The sequence below is a fragment of the Passer domesticus genome, chromosome 3, assembly GCF_036417665.1.
Source record: "Passer domesticus isolate bPasDom1 chromosome 3, bPasDom1.hap1, whole genome shotgun sequence".
In the NCBI taxonomy this organism is placed as follows: Eukaryota; Metazoa; Chordata; class Aves; order Passeriformes; family Passeridae; genus Passer; species Passer domesticus.
The window spans coordinates 88,758,061-88,780,404 of record NC_087476.1 but is presented as its reverse complement, the minus strand read 5'-3'; the positions used below and the strand labels follow the sequence as shown (position 1 = coordinate 88,780,404).

Here is a 22,344-nt window from a genome sequence, read left to right as displayed (position 1 = left end):
CAGTTCTTGAAGAATAAAAATTGATAATTCTAGAATAATCAGTGGCACAGGGAAAAACAAAATAGTAGAAAAAATTAGTGCTAAAGGATTTTTTTAAATTAATGAAATATCAATGTTATCATTAGACATTATGAAGGGAAAATTATACCTTGATCAGCATAGAACAGACCAGTGACATGGACGGTGTATGTCAGTTTTCCATTAGGTTTATTTGGTGCAAGCCATTTTAACTGAACTTCTTTGGACCCATCAGCAGTAGTAAATACATCAACCATTCCCTCAGGGGCAGCTTCCATGGTCCGAGCTTCAACCTGTAAATTCAACAGGAGATGGAATTTGGTGCCATAGTCACAGAGGAGGAATGAGAGATGCAAAATTTATGAAAAGGTATTTCTTAATTAAGAAAAAGTAACTAACACTGTCAGCATCCTAATTCTTAAGCCTGTTGCTGTCCTTTCATCTACATTTGTTTGAAGATGTCCAGCTACTAATCTACTTTAAATAGAGACTACTGTAAGGAACAGAAACAAATACTGGAAAAGAATGAAAGTGTTTTTTTCAAACACCAGTGCACCTCATGTGGAAGTACAATATCAGTGTAAGGAAAGGAAACCGTAATAGAAGACTACACAACTTTCTCTTTTGGCATTTAAAAAGCAACTGCAAGGAACAGGCATTTAAACACTGTAGTAAATTATTACAGATATTTGACAGACAAAAATTCCTTTCTGGAATATTGGCTGCTCCCTAAATTAACTTCCACATTCACCTAATAAAATTAAGTTGCAATAAAAAGTAAATCTTTATAAGAAAATAAAATATAAAAGAGCTAGATAATATACTGAATATGAAAGTATTGTAATAGAACTAAATGCATACTTATTCAATATTCCAGATATTTACTACTGAAATTTCATAACTTGTCGTAAACAGTGCTATGGAATAAACTAATTTGTTATTATGTTATTTATGGCGACAATTTTGTTTCTCCTACATTATTTATTTGGTGCTTTCTAACGTATGAGATGGTTTCACACCTCTCTACGTGCCTCTCAGCTGCAGGTTCATGGTAGTGCTAATAAATGCTATTTTTAATCTGCCACACCTGCTCTGTTAAATAACCAAACATATTTTCTCTGTCCTTGAAACATGAATGTTGTACTTTTCAGATATAAAGATTGGACAACTTATTGTTTACAAGTGCCATATGCATCAATACCTCCATATGTGCTTCTCTATTTATACACTTTCTCATACTGAAAGTAAGTGATAAGTTGCAGTAAAGCCAACAGGATAAAGTACATGCTTAAAGATAAACAAGTACTTCATAGATTTATCGGATCACTGCCACATCGATTATTTGGGTATTTTAGTCAAAAACATCCTTATGTAAGGATTTGACTAAACTGTGCTTTCTAAACAAAGCAATTTCCAGTAAAGTGCTCCTAAATGCAGGTGCTCCAATCAGAAACATGAAAAACGTGAAGAAATTAACAACGATTATGTTTTTCTATTGAGGAAGATTGAAAAAAATCTTTAAATAATATAAATTTGCAGCAATCTGTATCACGTCCTAAACAGTTGCAACAGCTATATTATGCCTTTAGCTTTTTCTTTATGATGGGCTATATAAACATATGGCACAAAAAAATCTTTTTCATACTTATCTAAATATTATTTTACACCACCCCGTGGTATTTTCAGACATATTTACTAATAACTTAATAAACAAAGACTCTGCTATCATATAAGTGACACCAAATCAAAGAATAGGCATAATAATATTGGGAAAAGTATTCCCATACATATTACTAAAACCCTGAAATTTAAATTTAATAGCTGTGAGTTGAGATGAGAAATATTCAGTGTTGAACATTTCCATTTATTTATAAGACATTTACAAGAGCTTATACATTTCAAAACTAGCATAATTTGAGTTCTCTTTAAGCTCTCTTTAATTCTCAAAGAATCTATTACAGGTTACACTAGCTCTTAATAAGCCATTTTTTTCTCCTCTTTAGGGACAAAACACCCAAACAATTACAACAGACAAAAAGTATCTTGGGTGTAATAGGAAGACATTAAAATGCAGCTTTTCTTAATTTACTTAACAATTTGCATCTCACTTTAAAAAAATCATGGTCACAGAAAAAAGTCAAACAAAAACTACCTAAGCTGATCAAAACCAAGTTTTTGAAACAGAATAACAGCTAATGCTCTCATAATTAATTAAGATCTTCAGAGCCACCTTCAGGAATATAAGGTGGACAAATTCCATATTTAGGGGAATGTCACATGATGTTCCTTGATCGATTAGGGCACATTAAGCACAAGATCAGCAACAAAAATAGCTGGAAGCATATCAGTTTACTGCTGGGAAATGTTTCCCATACTATTTAGAGCAGAGGCAAAACGGCAAAACATTAGGTTTCTCTCTTTTTTTTTTCTTCTTTTTTTAAGTGTTGGATTTACTCTGTAATTGATATGAAATTAAAAAAAAAAAAATTGAATGAAGATCCAGTGCTTTAATTTCCTGGCAGCACTTAGGCAAGCCTAAATCAAGATGTACTTCAATTCCTGTGATTAGAGATGGATCACTGGCTCTGGAAAATAGTTTGTGTACTGATCATGGGATGCAGATAAGTATCAGCTACAGCAATCCCTTTGAATTGTTCCAAAAGTCAATTTACGAGTCTGTAGTTCAGTGGAGTAGTCAAAAAAGACTACTAAAAATATTTTTTAAACTGTAACCACTGGTGTTCTCTTTTGTCCTTTTGACGCCTATTTGATAGGACAGTAGTAATGAAATCTTACATATTTCATCTATATGCAAAGTTTGGTAATGAGTTGTCTTAAGCATCACTACCGACACAACAGATTTCTTTTTTATTATTTATTTTTATTATTTATTTTTTTTTTTATTGCACATCAAGTACCTTAAAACAAGGTTTGCTTTTGGGGTATATGTGAAGTTGTAAAAAATGTACAAGAAATACTGGCAAAGAGCCATTCAAGCTTTTAAGAGTAAATATTCTTCAAAGTAGAGGAAGCAATAATATGTTTAATGGTTATAAAGTCCAGTTGTCTTCTGCAGAGAGAAAACATTACTGGCATTTGAATGAAAGCAATCTTGGAAATAATATTGAAAATGTGACTAACAAATTACATCATAAAAATAAAACCTGGAAGTTCTTTCCTGATAAAAAATAAATTATGATAGAAAAAATAGAAAGAAAACTACAAAACCCTCCCAAATCTCTTTTTCTTCCCCCCTTTTTTTTACCAAATTTAGAAGCCTAAAAATAAAGCTGAATTAAACAAAAACTTAAATCCCAGAATAAACACAGGCCTATTTCTCAATTATGCTTGAAAACAAAACCAAGCACAGTAGATATGATTCTAGTTATTCATCAGCTATACTATGAAATCTTACTAGATTTATCAGTTCAGCTATATGTCCAAAAGCCTTTAAGAAAATAAAAAAGCCTCAGGAGGTCTGTTTTTCACAAATTTGTCAAATTTAACATTCCTATATTCTCACAATATCCTGAAAAAATGGGGTGCTACACAAGACTGCTAAAATCTGTCCAGTATAATATTTTTATCACATACTTGCATTTAAAAGATTTATGAATTACCATATTTTCCTTGCTCCTGTTGCCACTTCTGGCTTCTGCAATTCTCAAATTAACTTTAGTCCTCTCGGTCCAGCAGCTAGAAATTTGCTCATTACTGGAACAGTAACTCTTTCTTTATGCACATCCTTGTAAATCTGGTTAAAGCACACCTGCACCTTTTAAACATATTAACTCCATTTAATTTCAATAATGTGTGTTTCAGCCTCTGTTTTTGTCTTCCTTCACTATACCTATGTTCTACTTTGGAATGGTGCCTAACAATGACCTATTGAATCTTTAGCAGCTCTTAAACACGATTTTTTTTTTTAAATGTCACATTTTGCCAGATGGGTTAGTACTGCCCAGAGTGAATCATCACCATTTACTCTGATATTCACTGTCATCTGACATTTATTACATTCCCAGAATGTAAATTAAGGTACTCACCAGTGGACCTAAAGCACAACCTTTTGCAGTACATGCCTGGACTCTGAAGGAATGCAGACTCCAAGGAGCAAGCCCATAAGCATAACAACTTAGCTGTGATGAATTTTGCAGCAGAACACCATCCATGTACAATCCATAGCTAGTAATAACACCTATAAAACAATGTGAGAGCAGTCAGTAACCAAAAAGCTACAGAATTTAGAAGAAAACTAATGCTACAGACACCAAGAGAGTAGTAGTAGTATTTCAAACTGTTTACAATTGAGCAGATACTATATTTAGCATAACTGAGCAGGTAAAACTCAAAAGAAACACACTCTCCTATCTTTAAATGTTGAAAATCTCACAAGCACACTGTATCTCTTTAAAAAATTACACTATTCCAAAGATTACCCCTTAACAAACTTGTTTCTGAGTGGCAGCCAACACCACCTTGGAATGAGGGAAACTGAGGCAATTCTGGTTTACAGTCTACTCTGCATATGGCTTTTCAAACAATACAAAAAACATCTCATGTTTTAACAGCTTCAGACTTAGAAATAAAATCTCCAAAATAATTGAAATGCGGAAAGACAACTCAGAGCAGTACTAGAAATACAATGAATCAGTAACAAGTAATTTTATCACACAAAACACCTTTTTCATACTCATTCTTTATGACAATTACTTCAGATTTTCAGCACTCTGCCAACAAACTCCATACTTCATTAATTTGGGTAGGAGTGGGGTGGTTGGAAAATTTTACCCACTTTTCTTAATGAAATCACAAAAGAGTAATGATTACTGTTTCCTTTTCAATATGCTGTAGAAAAATTCCTGAAGTAAACTACCCCTTGCCTCTTCAACCTACAGAAATAAAACATATTTGGAAACTCACACATTAGCAAGATTTCTAGACAGAGGAAAGAATGGTCCTTCTAGTATAACTGGCTAATACTAACTAAAATTGCAAGTGATTGCTTATTGCAATTATAAGGAATTCTAAAACTTTGTTCTTCCAGAGGTACATGGTAGGATAACAAATCTTTTACAGTGTTTTGAATTTAATGAACTAAAGACTTAGTTTTACAGATTTGCTTAGACTTTTGAACTGAGCAAAGGAGTACTTTTTCTCAAGTCTATTCTGCCATCTTTCTCACTTCTGAATAATCTCCCTTTTCAAAAGTTATTTCAATGAGAAATCTTGAAGCAAATAAATGCAAAGTTATAGGACTCATTTGAAGGGATTTCAGTTCAGAGGATGCCTTCTAATCCTTCCATTATAAAAGACAAATTCTATTGTAAAACTATAGCTCAGTTCACCGTGCCTTCCCTTAAAAATTAATTTTTTGAAACTACATTGAGGAAGATTCGATGTGAAATTGAAAAAATATTTTCCCCTCCACAAAATGGAGAACTGCATTATAAATAAAAGTGTACACACAACTGTTTCAGCTGAGATTTGAAGAATTTTACTTCAAAATATTTATATGCTTAAGAGCTGAGTATGGTGAAGTGATTCACATGCTCCTCAATTCTTTTCTCTTCTAGAAAAGTGAGAGGCTAAACTCAACTCAGACAGCTACACACAGAGATGTGTGTAGGAGGAGGTCCTGAAAAATCTCACACTATCAATCTTACCACATTTGACAGGCTTCCTAAAGCAAAAATCCCTTGTGGTTCTGTGTCTAGTTGCTTGTGAAGTAGTAACATGAACGGTTGATATTTTTCCTATATTAAATTAACAATTTTTTTACATATGTGTATATACTTTAAAGTATTTTGCTTATCTCAGAGAAAAAACGCGAATGCTGGCATTAAGGATGTGTTTTACAGCGAAAAAATGTCAAACACTGAGATAACTCTAACCACCCACTATCCCTGTAGCACTAACCCCTTTAAAGTATCATACAATAGAATCACAGAATTACCTGTGCTGGAAGTGGCCAACAAGGATCACCAAAGTCCAGTCCCTGGCCCTGCACAGGACACCCCCAAGAGTCACACCATGTGCCTGAGAGCATTGTCCAAACACTTCCTGAACTCTGTCAGGCTGGTGCTGTGACCACTGCCCTGGGGAGCTGTTCCAGTGCCCAACCAATCTCTGGGCAAGGAACCTTTTCCTGATATCCAACCTAAACCTCCCGTGAGACAGCTTCAGGCCATTCCCTTGGGTCCTGTCACTGGTCACCAGAGAGCCCAGATCAGTGTCTAATGAATCATTATGAATTCCTTTGATACTTAGGGTAACAGCATGAATCATAATCAGGTCACTTGGCATCAAAGTTCTAGAGAGTTCCTACAGCCACAGCACTGTGCAGCATCCCCACTTGAGGAGCAGCTTGCTGCTCAACTCTGTCAACTTTTGTTAGTTCTCCCTGTACTGTCAGAGAACAATCGTCCCTAAAAATCTGATCCATTACCTCTTGATTTTACTTCTGCCTTTGTCTTGTAGGACACTGATGGAGAAAACTACAGTACGAAAAGAAAGAAAAAAAGTGCATTTCAGAAGAAAAGGGCTAATAATCCATTTTTGAGATATGAAGCCATTTTTCTAAATTAGGCGATAGCTATTTTTACCAGGGATAAGTACTCTACCGCCCTATTTCACCAGTATAGGCTTCCAAAACATACAAAAAAAGTTTAAAGTTGGCCCAAAGTTAACAAACTCTTGAGACTTGCTAGATACTTCTGAAGTTTACCATGCATAAAATATTTAAGACTATAGGACATTTTTGTGATTTACAAGGCTTCCTGATAAACATGTGGTCAATATGAAAAGATGCAGTCTCTTCATAATTATGAAGTCTAGGCATCTAGGTCAAATCTTGATTTCACTGAAGGCAAAATCTCTATTGTCTCTAGTATGTACAGTTATGTTTCACCTTCTAAAAGAAATCCAAGAATGCAAATTAAACTTAAACTGAAGAAAGCTATAAAGTCATCTTCTTCTTCCTCCTTTCCCCTCTCTGGGTGAGGCCATATAATGTGTCAGTGATATTCAAGATACTAAAGAGGTTTTCAATCCAAAGTAATACAAGCACTTTACTCTTAAGGTGCAATCTACAGGTCAAATCTTAAGCAAACATACTTTTACCTACATCAATTTCACTGACTACAAACACCAGTTGGCTCTCATAAGCACAAGGATTTACAAGAGCAAGTACTGGCTTAGTTAACGGAATAATTTTATAAATCAGTTTTTACTGTACCAAATATTTTCCATTAAAATTCCACATGGCTTTGGAAGATACAGTCCTGATTTAGACTTGATTTTATCTACAACGTGATCACAAAGTGAAGTCTTGAAAATTGAAAAGGAAAATTTTCAGTGGAACATTTTTAAGGATTTTAAAAAAGCAGATCTCGAACTATATGGCAAGATTATAATGGATGTGCTCTGACAAAGAGATCATTGCTTGTTAAGGCCACTAGAATAATGAAAGGTCAAAGCAGAATATCTGATGACACATGATTTCACAAGCCTCTCCATACATTGCCCTCATCTAAATTATCAATATTGCCTATGCTATCTACTATCTACAAACATATGTGACAGATATATGTAGAGTTGCAGAATCCGGGCCATGTCCCATCAACCATTTTTTTGTTGGATTGAAAATAAGACAAAATAAAATGTCGATATTTCAAATACATTCAACAGGCCACCTTCCAAAAGTCTATTTTCTACTTGATACATAAATGATATTTCTGAAGCAACTTTCAACAGAGAATTACGTGTATAACTTCCTATTTTTATATGAAATATTTTTCCCCTCTATATAATGTAAATAAGCCTTAAATTCAATAAAATTTGTAGCTCTGAAGTTCGTTATTTACATCTGGACAACATGGGCCTAGGTGCTCCTGTGCCCAAAGGTTGTTTCCACTCATTGTGCCATCTTTATGAAGAAGCCATGTAGCCTTTAATCCTTTTTGCCATCTCTAACTTTTTTCTAATTCATGGCAAGCAGCTGGACCCCATATATATCATGAGGGCATAGCAAAGTCTGTGCTGTCCAAACCCCAGCCAGCCCACACACCCATTAGAAGCTGATAAGCCTCCTCAGCCCATGGAAATAAACAGTATCATCTGTCAAGCAGTAGCAAACGAAAGGAGGCAGGAGAGAAAGGAATGGCCCCAGAGATCTAGTAAGGAGATGACAATCTGTGATATGCAAATCCTTGCAATTCTGAGGTTTCCACCTGAAACAAAGCCAAGCTCAGTATTTTTGAAAAGCACTGCTTAGCAGCCTGAAACACACCAGGTTTGAATCAACTCAGTTCAAAGCAGGAAACAGTTTCTAAGCTTTTGGAAAAAAATACAGAAAAATCAAGAATGCACCAGTAGAATGCTGAAGAAAGAAAGTTTTAGGGAAAGTAGCTAAGTACCTTCTGCTGGTCTTTCTCAAATTTTGTTCTTCTCAACTATGATATTTTTCAGCCTCTTACACAGTTTTAAAACACTGACACAGCTGTTATAAATGATGTGGCCAAAAGGCAGACCAAAATATGTGTTGAGAATGAGCAAAACAAAGTCACTGAGCAATGTGAACCTTCCTGATTAAGCACTTGCTAAGTCAAAACTTTTAGTGCTTATTTGCTGTTGGGTTTTTTAAAAAGTCTTTTCAAGAAAACAGGGAAAGAATGGAAATAGAAAATTGGAGAATGAGAAAAGATGTTATTAGATAAATCACAGAATAATTTATGTTGGAAAGGACCTTGAATATCATTGAGTCCAACTGTTAACCCAGCACTGTTAAATTCACCACTAAACCATGTCCCAGAGTGCCACATCTTTGCATTTTCTAAATATCTTCAGGGATGGTGACTCAACTGGCAGCCTGTTCCAATGCTCGGGAACCCTTTCCATGAAGGAATTTTTCCTTATACACAATCTGAACCTTGGTGGCAAGCTTGAGGCCATTTCCTCTTGTCCTAAGGCTTGTTACTTGGGAGAAGAGACTGACCCCCACTTGGCTACACCCTCTTTTCAGGCACTTGTAGAGAGGGATATGATCTCCCCCCAGCCTCCTTTTTTTCCAGTCTAAACACCCCCAGCTCCCTCAGCTGCTCCTCATCTGACTTGTGCTCTAGGATCTTTCCCAGCCCTATTACCCTTCTCTAGACTCAGCTGAGAACTTCAATGCCTTTTTTTATAGTGAGAGGTCTGCGACTAAAGACAGGATTGGAGGTGTGGCCTCACCAGCTGAGTATAGGAGAACAATCATCACTCTGGTCCTGCTGCCCTCACTATTGATGATCCAGGCCAGGATGCCATTGGCTTTCTTGACCACCTGGGCACACACTGGCTCTTGCAGTTCAGCCACTGTTGACCAGCACCCCCAGGTGCTTTTCCACTCAGCAGCTTTCCAGCTTGTGGCACTGCCTGGTGTTGTGTGACCCAAGGGCAGCATCCAGAGTGGGCCTTGTTGAACCTCACACCATTGGCCTCAGCCCAGACATCCAGCCTACCCAAGGCCCTCTGCAGAGCCTTCCTGCCCTGCACTCCCACCCAATTTGGAAACATCTGCACTTGCTGAGGGTGCACCAACACCTTCAGTGGTTCCCTAGCAAGTTGTTTATTGTAGTTAAAAGGAGAGCCAAGCTGTATATAGTAAATGCTGTATTAACAAGCTACAATTTCCAAATTTAGTCATGCATCCCAGATTTTAGCTGTTTTAAAAGAAGCTTGCCAAAACTTATTTCTTAAACTCTAAGTCTTTATCTTGTGCTGTTGATATGCATGTACAATTATGCATGTAGACATATACATTGATATTTATTTGATTAGTTAAACCACTCTCTAAACTGTTTGGGTTTTTTTCTACAATGCAAGGATAAGAGGATCAGGTCCTGAGACTAACCATAAAAAAATGCCTATTTCAGGGAAAATAATTCAGACTTTAGCACTAAGCCACATACATGACCTTCTTCACCATTTCCTCCCCTCCCACCCCTTCCCCTTCCCTATTCTCCTGCCTTCTTGCCTTTGCCACACATGCTGGTGAGATTTCAGAAACAGGATTAGAAAGTTTCTAAGGTGTTAGGAAGCAAAATCTTCCACAGTGACTTCCATACAAATAGCCATAAATTATCAAATTCATTATTTAACAGGTGACATATTCTTACTTCTTTCTAAATTTAATGTAAGACCTTACAGAATACAATCACGACTTTTGGGGGAATAATTTAAAATGTCTTTAGTGAAGTTGAAGAAGTAGGATGTGCTTTATCACAACTGAAACTGGGGAAAAAACTTGCAGGAAAAAATTATATTAATGTGAAACCACTGAGAACAATAATTCTATATATTGAAATAATATCATGACCCAATAAAGAAAAACATTTATGATACTTCAAATTCAGTGATTCCTACATAGCATCACTCTGATTTTATTATCATGCGTGTAGCAGTGATTTAAACTGCTAAAATCAGTGAATTTCAATGTAAATGATACCATGCAACCCCAATAGAAAAGTAACATTTGTCTAAAAGTTTTACACATGGATGTTTCAAAATGGAAAACATTTCTAAACAAAAGAAAGTATATTGTTTAACTTTCACAGTCACAGAAATGTAAAACGATATAATGAGTATGCAGAACACAAATATAATTATTATTATTACCTATCAATTAATGTAAAAGAAATTAATGTTTTATTGGAGGGTGAAATTAACATCCTAGACTGATATTCTTCAAGAACGCCTATTCCTCGGCTCAGTTGTCCTGGAAAACATTGAACAATGAGATGCAGTACACAAGAACTATCAAAAGGGAGCACTTTTGAGCTACTGAAACTGCATGTTGGGCTGAAAACCACAATCTCCCAGCTGCAGACAATGATACTATCTCAGGTATTTTATGTGCTAAAATGATCATTAAAAATTAAGCACCACATATAAGCTGCCATTTAGAATATTAATTTACCTTTACTAATCATCTTTTTAACTTGAGGCTAAAAGAGTTCACTTACCATTCGGATACTCAGGCTTAGTCCAGGAGATGTTAAAGGAGTCAGATGCATATGACTGGGCTTTTGGAGCAGGAACCCCTTCGGGCGTACTCTCATCTGTTATAGCCGCGCTGGCTTCGCTCATAGAACACCCACCTCCAGTGCAAGCCTTAAAATATTAATCACAACAAATAAACACCTTTCAATGTAGTACCAATAATTTTAGCAATTTTTTTTTGCCTAAGTCTCATTATTCTTCCACATCCAAACTTGGTGTAGCCTGTGATTCTCACGTAAGACCCTTTTCTCAGCATAGATTTGTTTACCTCTTTTCATAAATAATGAGAGGATGTAAAATAACTCATGATACTTCGTTTTTAGGCATACTATAGCTAAAACAGTCTTCTCTACTTCGGAACAGCATCCAGAGCATGTGCAATTACAATAGTGAAAAAACACCCCATATAAACCAGTGTGTGTTAGTTGTTATTACTACCTGCTTATGGAACATAAAGTAAAATAATTTGCCTTTCAGTTGCCAGAGAACAAAATGTTAACCACACAATTTTTATATTTTGTTTGGGAAATGAAAAATAAAATGTGCTGGTAAAAGTGCATATCACACCATATAACAGGCTTTTAAAGTTTTACATGCACACAGCTATGGTCCATGTGATGCTTTGCCAATTATTTGCACTAATGCTGACGACAAGACTACACATGTTAAAAAACATACAAAAATATATATATTGATACGGATTTAAAGATTTTTGTGTTAGGTTATTGTTTATTTTTGGAGTTTTGTTTAATAATAAAACTAATCAAAAAGTGAATTCAACTAATATTTACATTTGGACATACACTTACATAAAACTTATAGGATTATCTGTGTTTTTCTAAGTTGTCCATGTACTAAGTGGACAAGTGGATCATCAGCACACAAATAACCTTTCTCTCCAGATCTCCAGGAATAAAATGTTTCTCTCAATCTATTATATTTTAGTTGAAAGGATTAGCTTCAGTTTCCCATTTCCCATTGTTTTTCAAATCAGAGAGCTGTCAAACATATTCCCTATGCCCTCCAAAACTGTATACTGACCCCAAGGGTAAAAAATAAGCATTGTTTGTAAATGAGAGGCTCTTTCAATACATATTGTTTTGATATAACTAGAAATTACATTCCCAATACAACTAAAGAATGACTCCACGTTCAGCTTGAACTACCAAGTAAAGATGAAAGAATGCAACCTCAGTTTTGGGAATGTCCGAAAAATTACTCTGAACATGATAATGTATATTAAAAAAACCCAAAAAATGGTGTCAGTTTAGATGGATGCTCAGGTAACCACCAGCATTTTGGTAAGTAAAATATTTAAGAAAATTATCCTTCCAGGAGAAGCAGAATAATCTTGGAATGATTCCACTTCCACTGGCTTCATGAAGAAGACAGAAAGAGCAGTTCTGGAAGGCCTCCTTCTCATTTATTCCTTACTGACTTGCTAATTAATTTCCACCAGGCCTACTTCAGCAGTGGAGAGCATTTCATTTAAGGGCTTGGTAACAGCAGCCTTTCCATTCATTTATTTCTTGAATTTCATGCAGCTCAATTTTTCTATCTCTGAAATTTGGGACTTGAAGTTTCTGGTTCTTCTAATGAAAACCAGCAAAAGAGAGTTCATCTGCATTTTAGGTAGTGGGATTTTAGATCAGGGTTTCCAAATGGACTGGACATCTGGTAATCCCATCCAGTGATGCTCAAAGCCATGAAAACCTCCACCCAGACTGAGTTCCCATTTTGTCACTCTGAGAAACAGATTTCAGGTGAAATTTTCAAAAATACCACAGGAACTGGACAGCCAAAGGACAGATGCAAACCACATCTTTGGTTTGATGACACCACATAACAACACTCCACCCAGGACCTGAGCCAGTTTACCCACACTGCAGTGTCCTGAGGAGATATTGGCTTAACAGTTCAATCACAAAAGCAATTCAGTCGTACAAAGAAGAGTGACACCCTGGCTGCTAAAGGCAGCCTTTCAACTTTCCATTTGCTTTCAGACTGGCCTGGCTCACACTCACCCAGCTTAGAGCATGAACAGAAGAAAAGCAAGTTTCTTTCCACTATACCATGGAGACGTGATCCTACCAAGCAAAGTCAGTCTTCTTGGCTGACTTTATGAAAGAAGCATTAGATTTGCTTACAAAACCTGTTGTGCTCATTTATGAACAAAATTGCTGCATTTAAATGGCACTAATCAATTCTGAAAACTTGTAACAGCATGCAAAAATAAACATTTTCCAACTCTCTTCAATGTAGTAACATTAACCTGTCATATAAAAGTTAAAGGTAACAACCTGTGAGGTGCTGAAAGTTCTGCTTGTGAGGATCCTGATTCCTGCGCTCAAGCTGCAATTTTTACTAACACAGAAACCAAACTCAATTTTTGAATGGATACAAACCAAAGTTAATAGTAACCATGAAACAAGGAAAAGAAAAGGTTCTAGCTGATAGAAATATTTTATTCTAAAAAAAAAAAAGTAACTATTTAGTTACATCTTCCACTGTTGATGGTTGTTTGGGGTATTTTTATTCTTAAGTTTTATTGAAATTCAGTTAAATAATATATGAAACACTAAATGTTTAATTTTTTTTCCAGGTGTGTATGCTTGATATGATTTTTTTGTGGATTTGGTTTTTGTTGGTCTTTTTTTATGTTTGGAGTTTTTCCTTTCATACAGTATACACTTGGCCATGTTTAATCCTCATGACTTGTAAACCTGTAATAGTACATTCCTCTCAAACCAGTCTAACTTGTTCTACATATGATGGACCCAAATGTTTTAAGAAAGCTACCACACCTCAAAGATATTGAGCTTTTCATGTGCTTTTATCATTTTCAAAGCTGCAAGGACATTTAGATCTTCTAACTCACCTATCACAGACCACTGCATTTTATTCAGGTAAATCTGGTTATCTTTGTCACTAGAAGAAATTATCTTTTCCTACTTTCTGATTAAATGCAAATATTAAGGGAGATAAAAAATTTACAAAGAAATGTGAAATAAAATATAAAGAGCAAAAGGTTCCTAAAAATTGATTTGGTAACTTCTAGGAAATCTGCACACGCTGATGAAGCAAAACCAACACCCACACAACACCTCCTCCTGTATCCCAAGGCAGAGTCACCAAAAGAAGCAGTCCCAGGTGCTCTCCAGATTGTAGCTGTTAATTCTTCCCTCATGCTCTCTCCTTGTGCTCCCATCACAGAAGCTGGGCAGGAGCAAAGAGCTGTGGCACAGTGAAGGACAGCACAAATTCTTTCGTAGAGAATAAATAAAAAACCAAGGCATAAAATGCTTGTTGAAGCAGTGTCTTAGTTTTGGACATGGCGCTATTATATATGCTAAACAATTTACTACACTGAAATATCTAGGCACAAATGAATGAATTTCAACATGAATCTAAGCTTTAATTAGACTGAATATCCTTGTTTTTTTCAGGTTCAAGTCAGATCCTTATCATTACCTGAAGGTAGATTGTTTTTTGTGGTATAATATTTAGAACATTCAAGAGCATGTTAAGAAAAAATGAATGCATATCCAGTCTACATAAATGTAAATTTATTCATAATCAAGAGCAGAATATTTTTCTATGGCATTTATCAAAGCAAATATCCTTATATAGGTATTGTTATAAAATGAACAGTGTGCTTAAAACAAGGGACAATCCCCTCCTTTTATCTACATATTTTCAGCTTTGTTAGTGAAGAAGCTGTTCTATTTCATCACAAAAGAAAACCAATGATAAAGACATGCAATGAAAACACTAATGCCTTTTAAAATGTTTTGAATACACAAACTGCTTCTCTACACTGAACTCTTCTTCTCTGTTATTTCCTTCTACACACAAATTTTAAGATGAAAGAACAAATTACCATGGTACAAAATATGAAAGGTTGACACTTTTAAAAACGTTCAATGTTTTCTTGTAAGTTATGTCCAAGGAAACATTTTAAAAGCGTTTCATATATTTCTGCTCAATTCTTTATTAGTTATCCAACTTATCCTTGAAGAAAACCTGTATTTAAATTACATACACATTTTTATGAATCTGTTTTGAAACAAAAAAACCTACTTTTGTTCAGGATGGCTCACCCACCTTAGCTTCAAAAAGAAGAGGTTAAACAAAGTGGACACAAGAACCATTAAATATTAAGATGCTAACAAAGTCAGAATCATTTTCACCATTTTACACCTCTACTACACATCTTTAAAACTTACAGCTAGTTTTATGAGGTATTCAGTACCCGGGAAAAGCTGCGGAATAGTAAAATCCAGAAAAAGTTCTGTGCTGTTATAGATTACATTCCACTTCGTAAAATTCTGCTCATTGGTGGCCATATAAATTATATATCGATCTAGGATTCCATTTACTTCCACTGGTTCTTTCCATCTGCAAATAAAAGCAAAATATAATTAAGATCAGACCAAATAAAGATTCAGACCATGCTAAAAAATGTAAGGCTTTGTTTAGAGGACTTCATGAGGTTTATTTTGAGAATTTGAAAACCCAGTTGTGCAATCATAAAAATAAATCTAAGCCATACCTCTAATGCAGTATTTGTACTCAGTAGATAAATGATTACACACAAAGCAGGGGCTACAAAAGGGGCATATCACCAGAACATTTCCTGCACTGAAGTTTGCAGAGGCTATGCCCATATGTAGGTTATACTGATTGCGTAAAGACAAAATGGAAATTAAGTTGGCAAGTGATAATCAGAAGGTTCACAGAACCACTAAACTAATCACTTCTATGCATTTAATCATAATAAATTTAATTTTATGTCACAAACCCTTCCCCTGATTGAACTCACTGGAATTCTTGAATAAACTGATGCACTATTGTGTTGTCAGGAAATAAGAAATCCTTACTTACTGTACATATATTGTTCTAGAATCCAAAACTGTCAGAACCGGGGCATCTACGTGAGATGGTGGCAGCTGTGCTGTAAACAAGGTGACCTGGGAACTGTTTGCACAGCCAGCAAGCGTGCACGCAGTGAGCAGGAACTGGTGCGGTGTGAAAACTGCCAAATCTAGGGCAAAAAAAGAATACGAATTTACATGGTGTATCCATTTTAACTTGTTTTCCTATAGCTTTCAGACATGAGTAAGTTAGAAAATCAAGAGAAAAAGGGACCAGTGTCTCCTAAATGTTTCAGGTTTGCCCCAGAGGAATGAATAGGTACTGGTTTTTTAGTAGCAGACAACTGCGAATTTTGACTACCCATAGATCTGTGAGGTGTGTTTTGTCTGAGATAACCCCAGTGTACTCCATTTACACCTGAATGTACAGCAACCAACCAAAAAAAAATAGATTTTCAGGTGCTACATACTACATCAATTTGCTACAGTGGTAAATGAACACCTTTGAGATTATTAAATCAAATCAGATTAAATTAATGGAAAAACAAGTACAGGTTCATTAACACAGCTGCATTATATATATATTTCAAATGTGCTGTATGAAACAAGAATGACAAGCATCGATACATACAACAATTCGCTCCGTGCAGATTTCCCTACAAGCATAAACACAAAGGAAGCTTATTGTTGCAACCACTCATACTGATCCCTTCTCTCTTTGCCTGTTTGGCTGCATGAACACCAAACACTCATAAAACATATTTCAGTAAAGACAACCCATCTAATGCTACAGGAAAACAAATGTTCAATAGTTATTAATTTTGAAGTTATCTTGAGTTTCAATTACTGCAGAAAATGGTGAATAAAATGTATCATTTTTGCTGAATAAATATTCTAAAAGATCATCTACTCTTCCTTATACTAATAAAGGAATGTTTGATAGAAAAATTGTAGTATAAAAGTAATGCAGACATAATTTTCTAGTATTTTCCATTATCTTTTTTCATTAAAATACAAATCTTAGACTTAAACAATCAAATTTTCCTTTTAAGAAGGAATTTACAGTTGAGGTGTTGGCAACAGCATAAGGTATACAGGTAGAATGTTTATTCAATAGACACACATTTTCAATATGTCAGAAAATCCTTGTGTTTTTGTAAGACACAATAAATAGTAGTGCTTTCAGAACCCAATAGTATCAAACTATATTTTTTACAACATGCTTTTGAGCACAAATTTAAGAATTCTGGTTGGATGACAAAGACATCACCAAAGCAAAACTGTTGCAGACCCAACTTCTCCCTCATTAGTTTTCCACTCATATAACACCTTCAGTCCCTGCAGGAATGAAACTTCTGATTTGCTCCACTCTGTGTAAGGAGAGAATGAACTTGTGCATTTTTATTGAAAATACTGTATCACACAGTGTTATTGTTCCATGGAGCACATGGCAAAGTGTGAGTTAAAAAAAAAAATGCTGCCGCTAAAAAAATCATCAAGTGAATGCCTATAACAGTGACATGTTTAATCAACATAATGGGACTGATTCTACCAGGGTTAAGCAGTGCTTAAGTCAGTGAGAGGGGGAAAGCACACTCCAGAGCAGGTGCTCAAGCTGGCTCAGCATGCAGAGAAACTCCGTGTACTGCACTGGCTGCATTGCTTTCATTATTGTACACCTTCCTGGGTCCCTTATTCTCTGCAGCTGCCATAAGAGAAGCCACAGAAAATGCAGATGGAGCTCAAAGTCTGTGACACAAGTATTACATATTCCATGTTGTGGGTGGGCAAACAAGTGACCAGAAGGATTTTACTTTCAGCAATCCTAAAATGAATAGATGAAAGCAATTAATGGAATCTGTATAATTCATAACCTCCTGGATATTGATTATGCATTCTTCTCTCAAAGTTGAAAATATGTGGTAGGGCTTCACCAAGAAGAGTGAATATAACCCAAGGGAAGGGAAAAGAAAAAGTTGATTTCTCCTTTTCCATTTGTTTGTGGTGGAGCACTCTTTTCCCTGTAAGTGTGGGGTTTGATGCAGACTGTAGCTGATGAGATTACTGGCAGGCATACATTTGTTGAAATACCTTGTGTAATTTGAAGAGGTTAGAAATTTTTTGAAGAGTAAGAGAATGGAAGATGGGGAAATGCTTTATTTTCCTCCTTGAAAAAACAACTGACTACAAGGTACCTTATGTGTCTCTGTACCAATAATGGAAAAAGCAAGAAAAGACAGGGAAACATGTAAGGTTTAAAAAAAATAACAGCAAGGAATGGAAATACAGCACATATGAGCATAGAGATCATTTGAGATCAGATGATAAACATACTGAAAGGGGAGGAAAGGATAAGAGAGTTTTAAAAATAGCTGAAAAATAAAATATATTTAAAAAGCAGTATGTCACCAGATTCAAAAGAAAATCTTTATTGCTTATCTTGATTTACTAACACCAAAGTATTTTTTACTACTAAATAGAAAGATTCAATGGAATCTCAAAGATTTAGGTAGGATAAAGGCTAAAAAGAAAATTTTCGTTTGTGTAAGCAGGAGAAGAAAACAAAGAAATTCAAAGCTTAGCAATGTCATTCAAGGTAGGAGCTTTGCCATCATTAAAATCTCTCCATAGACTTCAAAGTTTGGATGAGCCAGCAAATATAGGGAAGGCAATATTTCTAAGAGGTTAGAAGCAGAAACTGACAAACTGAACAATAAAATCATATTACATCATAATCACTATAATTATTCAATACAACCTAATTTGGGAGATATTTTCCTATTTCAAGTTCAAAGTGTTTCATAATGGATCACTGGATTCAAACATGAATTTGAAAGAGGGAGGAGGTTCTTAAAACTACAAAGCCACTGTTTGTCAAGGTCTTCTAGCAACAATGCCTTGCTTTCTATTTGCTTGATTGCATAATTTGCATAAGATCAAATGTAGGCAATTGTGGACATGAAAAACAGATCGCTCTCAAACACATTAGAAACAGATCCACAAGCATTATGTGGAAATGTGTTAAAAGAAAATGCACCCCAGTGCATGGAAAATGCAGTGACTAATGTCAAACAAAGTATAATTTACAATATAGGGTGTGAATTATTTGTTATTTTACAATTGATTTTATGTTGTTGCTGGATGAATTTCATTGATCTCAATTTACAAGACCAACTCAGTAAGGACGCAATTACTCCATTTAAACCCACAGCAAAACCTGAATTTTTTTTCTTAAAAATTTGCTTGATCAGGTTATATCACAATCTGTTCCATAATTCCAGTTACCTGATTTTAATTTAAAGACGAAATATTTCTTATTCCAGTATTCCAATTACTACTCACTGAAAACACTTATTTCTTACCAATATAAAGCTAAGCCTAGAAATTACAGAACTTCACTGATGAAATAAACCCTAAATTCAGGATTTGGTTCTGTTCTAATTTCTAGACTCAGAAGACCAAAAAGCACAAAAAGAGAAATAAAAATATCCTTTTTTGAGGGTTCAGGATTCCCTCAAGTCATCTTATTAAAGTGGAAGGTAGACAGAAAAATAATTTTGCATTTTTTGTGATAAAACAGAACAAAGGATGAAAACTAAAATAAAATCCCACATATCTGTTTTAAACCCATTACTTACTTTCCCCAAAGAAAAAGGTGGAGCAGAGGGAGAGGAAGGATCAACCTGCCTTTTTATCTCTCTGACCTCAGAGGCAACACAAAAAAACTAAATAATTTTCTAACTCACACATCAGCAAGAGAATTCTGAACTGTAGTAAAATCAATATTTGCATACCACTACAATTATTAGATATGTGGGGTGGTTGGAACTTCCCACACTAACCAACTATAGTGGTTGGTATCCCTCCAGTTTCTAATAACTACCTGCATAAGTCCTGAGAGCACAATCGATGCATGAGACAGAAAGAATAAAGAATGACCCCGTTTGCATGGTCAATAAGAACACTCACTTGCTTTGATCAAATTTAATGGGTAGTCATTGAAAGATAATATGCAACACTACAGTGCCACTTTTAGCATGGGATTTGAGAGATGTTACTAAAAAAAAGTATAAAAACATAATTGGTACAGTCAGAAAAACCCCAAAAACAAAAACCCAACTGAAATGAAAGATTTAACAAAACATAAGCTTTCCCATTTAGTTGTCAGAATGGGACAAAAAATATACATATTCAAAAATAACACAGTAGTAATAGCTGCAATATTTTATTTGATCTGTAACTATCTTAACACTCTTATTATACTCAGATTTACTGCAAGAGAGCCACACACCCTTCTTGTTCCCCTCTTCCTCCCTATTTCCACTCTCCCTTGTTTCAGGCAGCTACTGTAAGGACCAGAAATGACAACGTGCTGCCTTGGTAAGCATTCATATGACTTGGGCAAGGAACCTCCCATGGTTTCTCAGGAAAATAATTGAGACAGTAGTTATCCTATTGCTATATTCAAAGGAAAATTATCTACCAAAATTGTAGCAAGGGATTGTTAGCAGCACAACAACAAAAACCTGCTGAGAGAGTTCGAACATGAAAAACTGCCAAAGAATTCCAATCACCACATAGTTTATGTAGGTACACTATACAAACACTTCAGCTCATTACTCACCTCCTTACTCTGTTCTCTCATCCTTTTTTCCCACAATCTGTTATATTAATTCATAGTAACTTAATATTTAATTAGAAGATAAAATCCTTGGGACCATAAATCTTCACCAGCAAATACAACCATGTCCCCTTCTGATTTTGTACACCACCAAAAAATCCCAAACATCTAATTCATATACTAAGTGTCAAGATCACATTATCAGGCTTGCTCCATCAGACATCACTAGTACTTCTCTGCCTTCCACCATTTCCTGGAAGCAAGCAACAACTCCTATTCAACTTTTAGTACAGTATATGCTCTTCTATTTATAAAGCACCAATCACTTAATTATATTGACTCTCAAAGAGCCATCACTAATATACAACTTTCTCTGGAAGGGTATAATACTAATGCTGCATCATTTCATAGATTTGCAAACCCCACACCACACTCATCACTTCTCGGAAAATATTTCAGAAAAAAACAACGTGTCACAAATGACACTCCTTAGGTATTTCAGGCAACTCAATCAAGACAAAGGAAGTGCTCATGTATCTAATGGCGTAAATTGGCAATGGATGGCCTTCCACATGTACAACTGGCCCTTTAATTGAAGAAAACATCTATCTTTCAAGACAGCAGCAAATTCTAACATATTTATTAATAACTAAAAATGATTATGTGATTCGGTAATGTTGCAGAGTGACAAAATTTAAATAATTTTGTGAAGCCATTAAAAACAAATGCAAGTAATACAAGCAACAAGTAAACCCAGGATCGCAAATAATTCTTTTCAGGAAGCACCAAAAGCTGTTGTTCTGCTCTAAGAAAAACAGCAAAGACTTTGACACAATGGCACATGGACAAAATAACTTGGCTTCCAGCTCGCCAACAAATGCTGATGTGTTTTAGAAACTATTTGTTCAGCAGTAAATATCACTGGTTTTCCAAATTACTTATAAAGGAAAAAATTCTTTACTGGAAGGGTGCTGAGACACTGGAACTGATTGCTCAAAGAAGTTGTGGATACCCAAGTCCTGAAGTGCTGAAAAGCCAGGCTGGACAGAGCTGTGAGCAACTTGCTCTAGTGAAAGGTGACCCTGTCCACAGCAGGTCCCTTCCAACCCAGGCTATTATATAAAATCCTCATTCCTTTTGAGATTTATGCACTTCAGAACAATTCAGGGAACTTCCAGGTCCCGTCTTGGGAAATAAAGAGCATAGCACAAAACCATTTAACATAGAGGGGCATGAAAACATAACAGTTATGTATTAGATTGTGTAAAAGAGTTCTATTCAGAAGAAAAACACTTTGGCACAAATATGAAACAAAAGGGATCTTTCATCATTTCAGTTTGTAATGATTTTAAGAAATTACTAAAGATTTAAAATGCTTGAAAATGGTTCTGCTTTTAGAAAATGGACAACTCCAAAGCACATTAAGGCCTTTAAAGATAATTACATTTTAACAGCAAAGATTATCAAGTTTATTTGCCTTCACATTTAGTAACAGTGTCTCTTGGTTATGGTCTTACACCCTTAATTGTTGCACAGTAAAACTTTTTGCCGTTTATTGTCCCAAAGTCTCATACTTCTTTGAGCCAAAACGTATTCCGCAAAAGTTAGGTTTCATCCTGACCAATTCACAAGGCCACATAAACATCCATTCCTGATTAATGGGTTTCATTGTTCCCTTCTATTTTACTAAAACTGTTTTAATTTTAACCTTCCTTAGACAGGTATGCATTTTTTATTTACATATTATTCCTATGCCCATTATTCATATCTCATTGTAAAAGCTGGAGAGCA

The 22,344-nt window shown here is 35.3% G+C and overlaps 1 protein-coding gene across 4 annotated transcripts in view; it reads right to left on the bottom strand.

The window, feature by feature from the left end:
* The window catches only part of USH2A (usherin), a 391,511-nt gene that overhangs the window by 173,158 nt on the left and 196,009 nt on the right, over positions 1–22,344 (bottom strand). For all 4 annotated transcript variants that reach the window (XM_064414216.1, XM_064414218.1, XM_064414217.1 and 1 more), the window contains 5 exons: positions 15,943–16,102; positions 15,285–15,456; positions 11,022–11,169; positions 4,065–4,216; positions 149–311 (listed from right to left, as the gene is read on the bottom strand). In XM_064414216.1, coding sequence (XP_064270286.1) covers positions 149–311; positions 4,065–4,216; positions 11,022–11,169; positions 15,285–15,456; positions 15,943–16,102 — 795 coding nt within the window. The remainder of the gene's footprint in view (positions 1–148; positions 312–4,064; positions 4,217–11,021; positions 11,170–15,284; positions 15,457–15,942; positions 16,103–22,344) is intronic.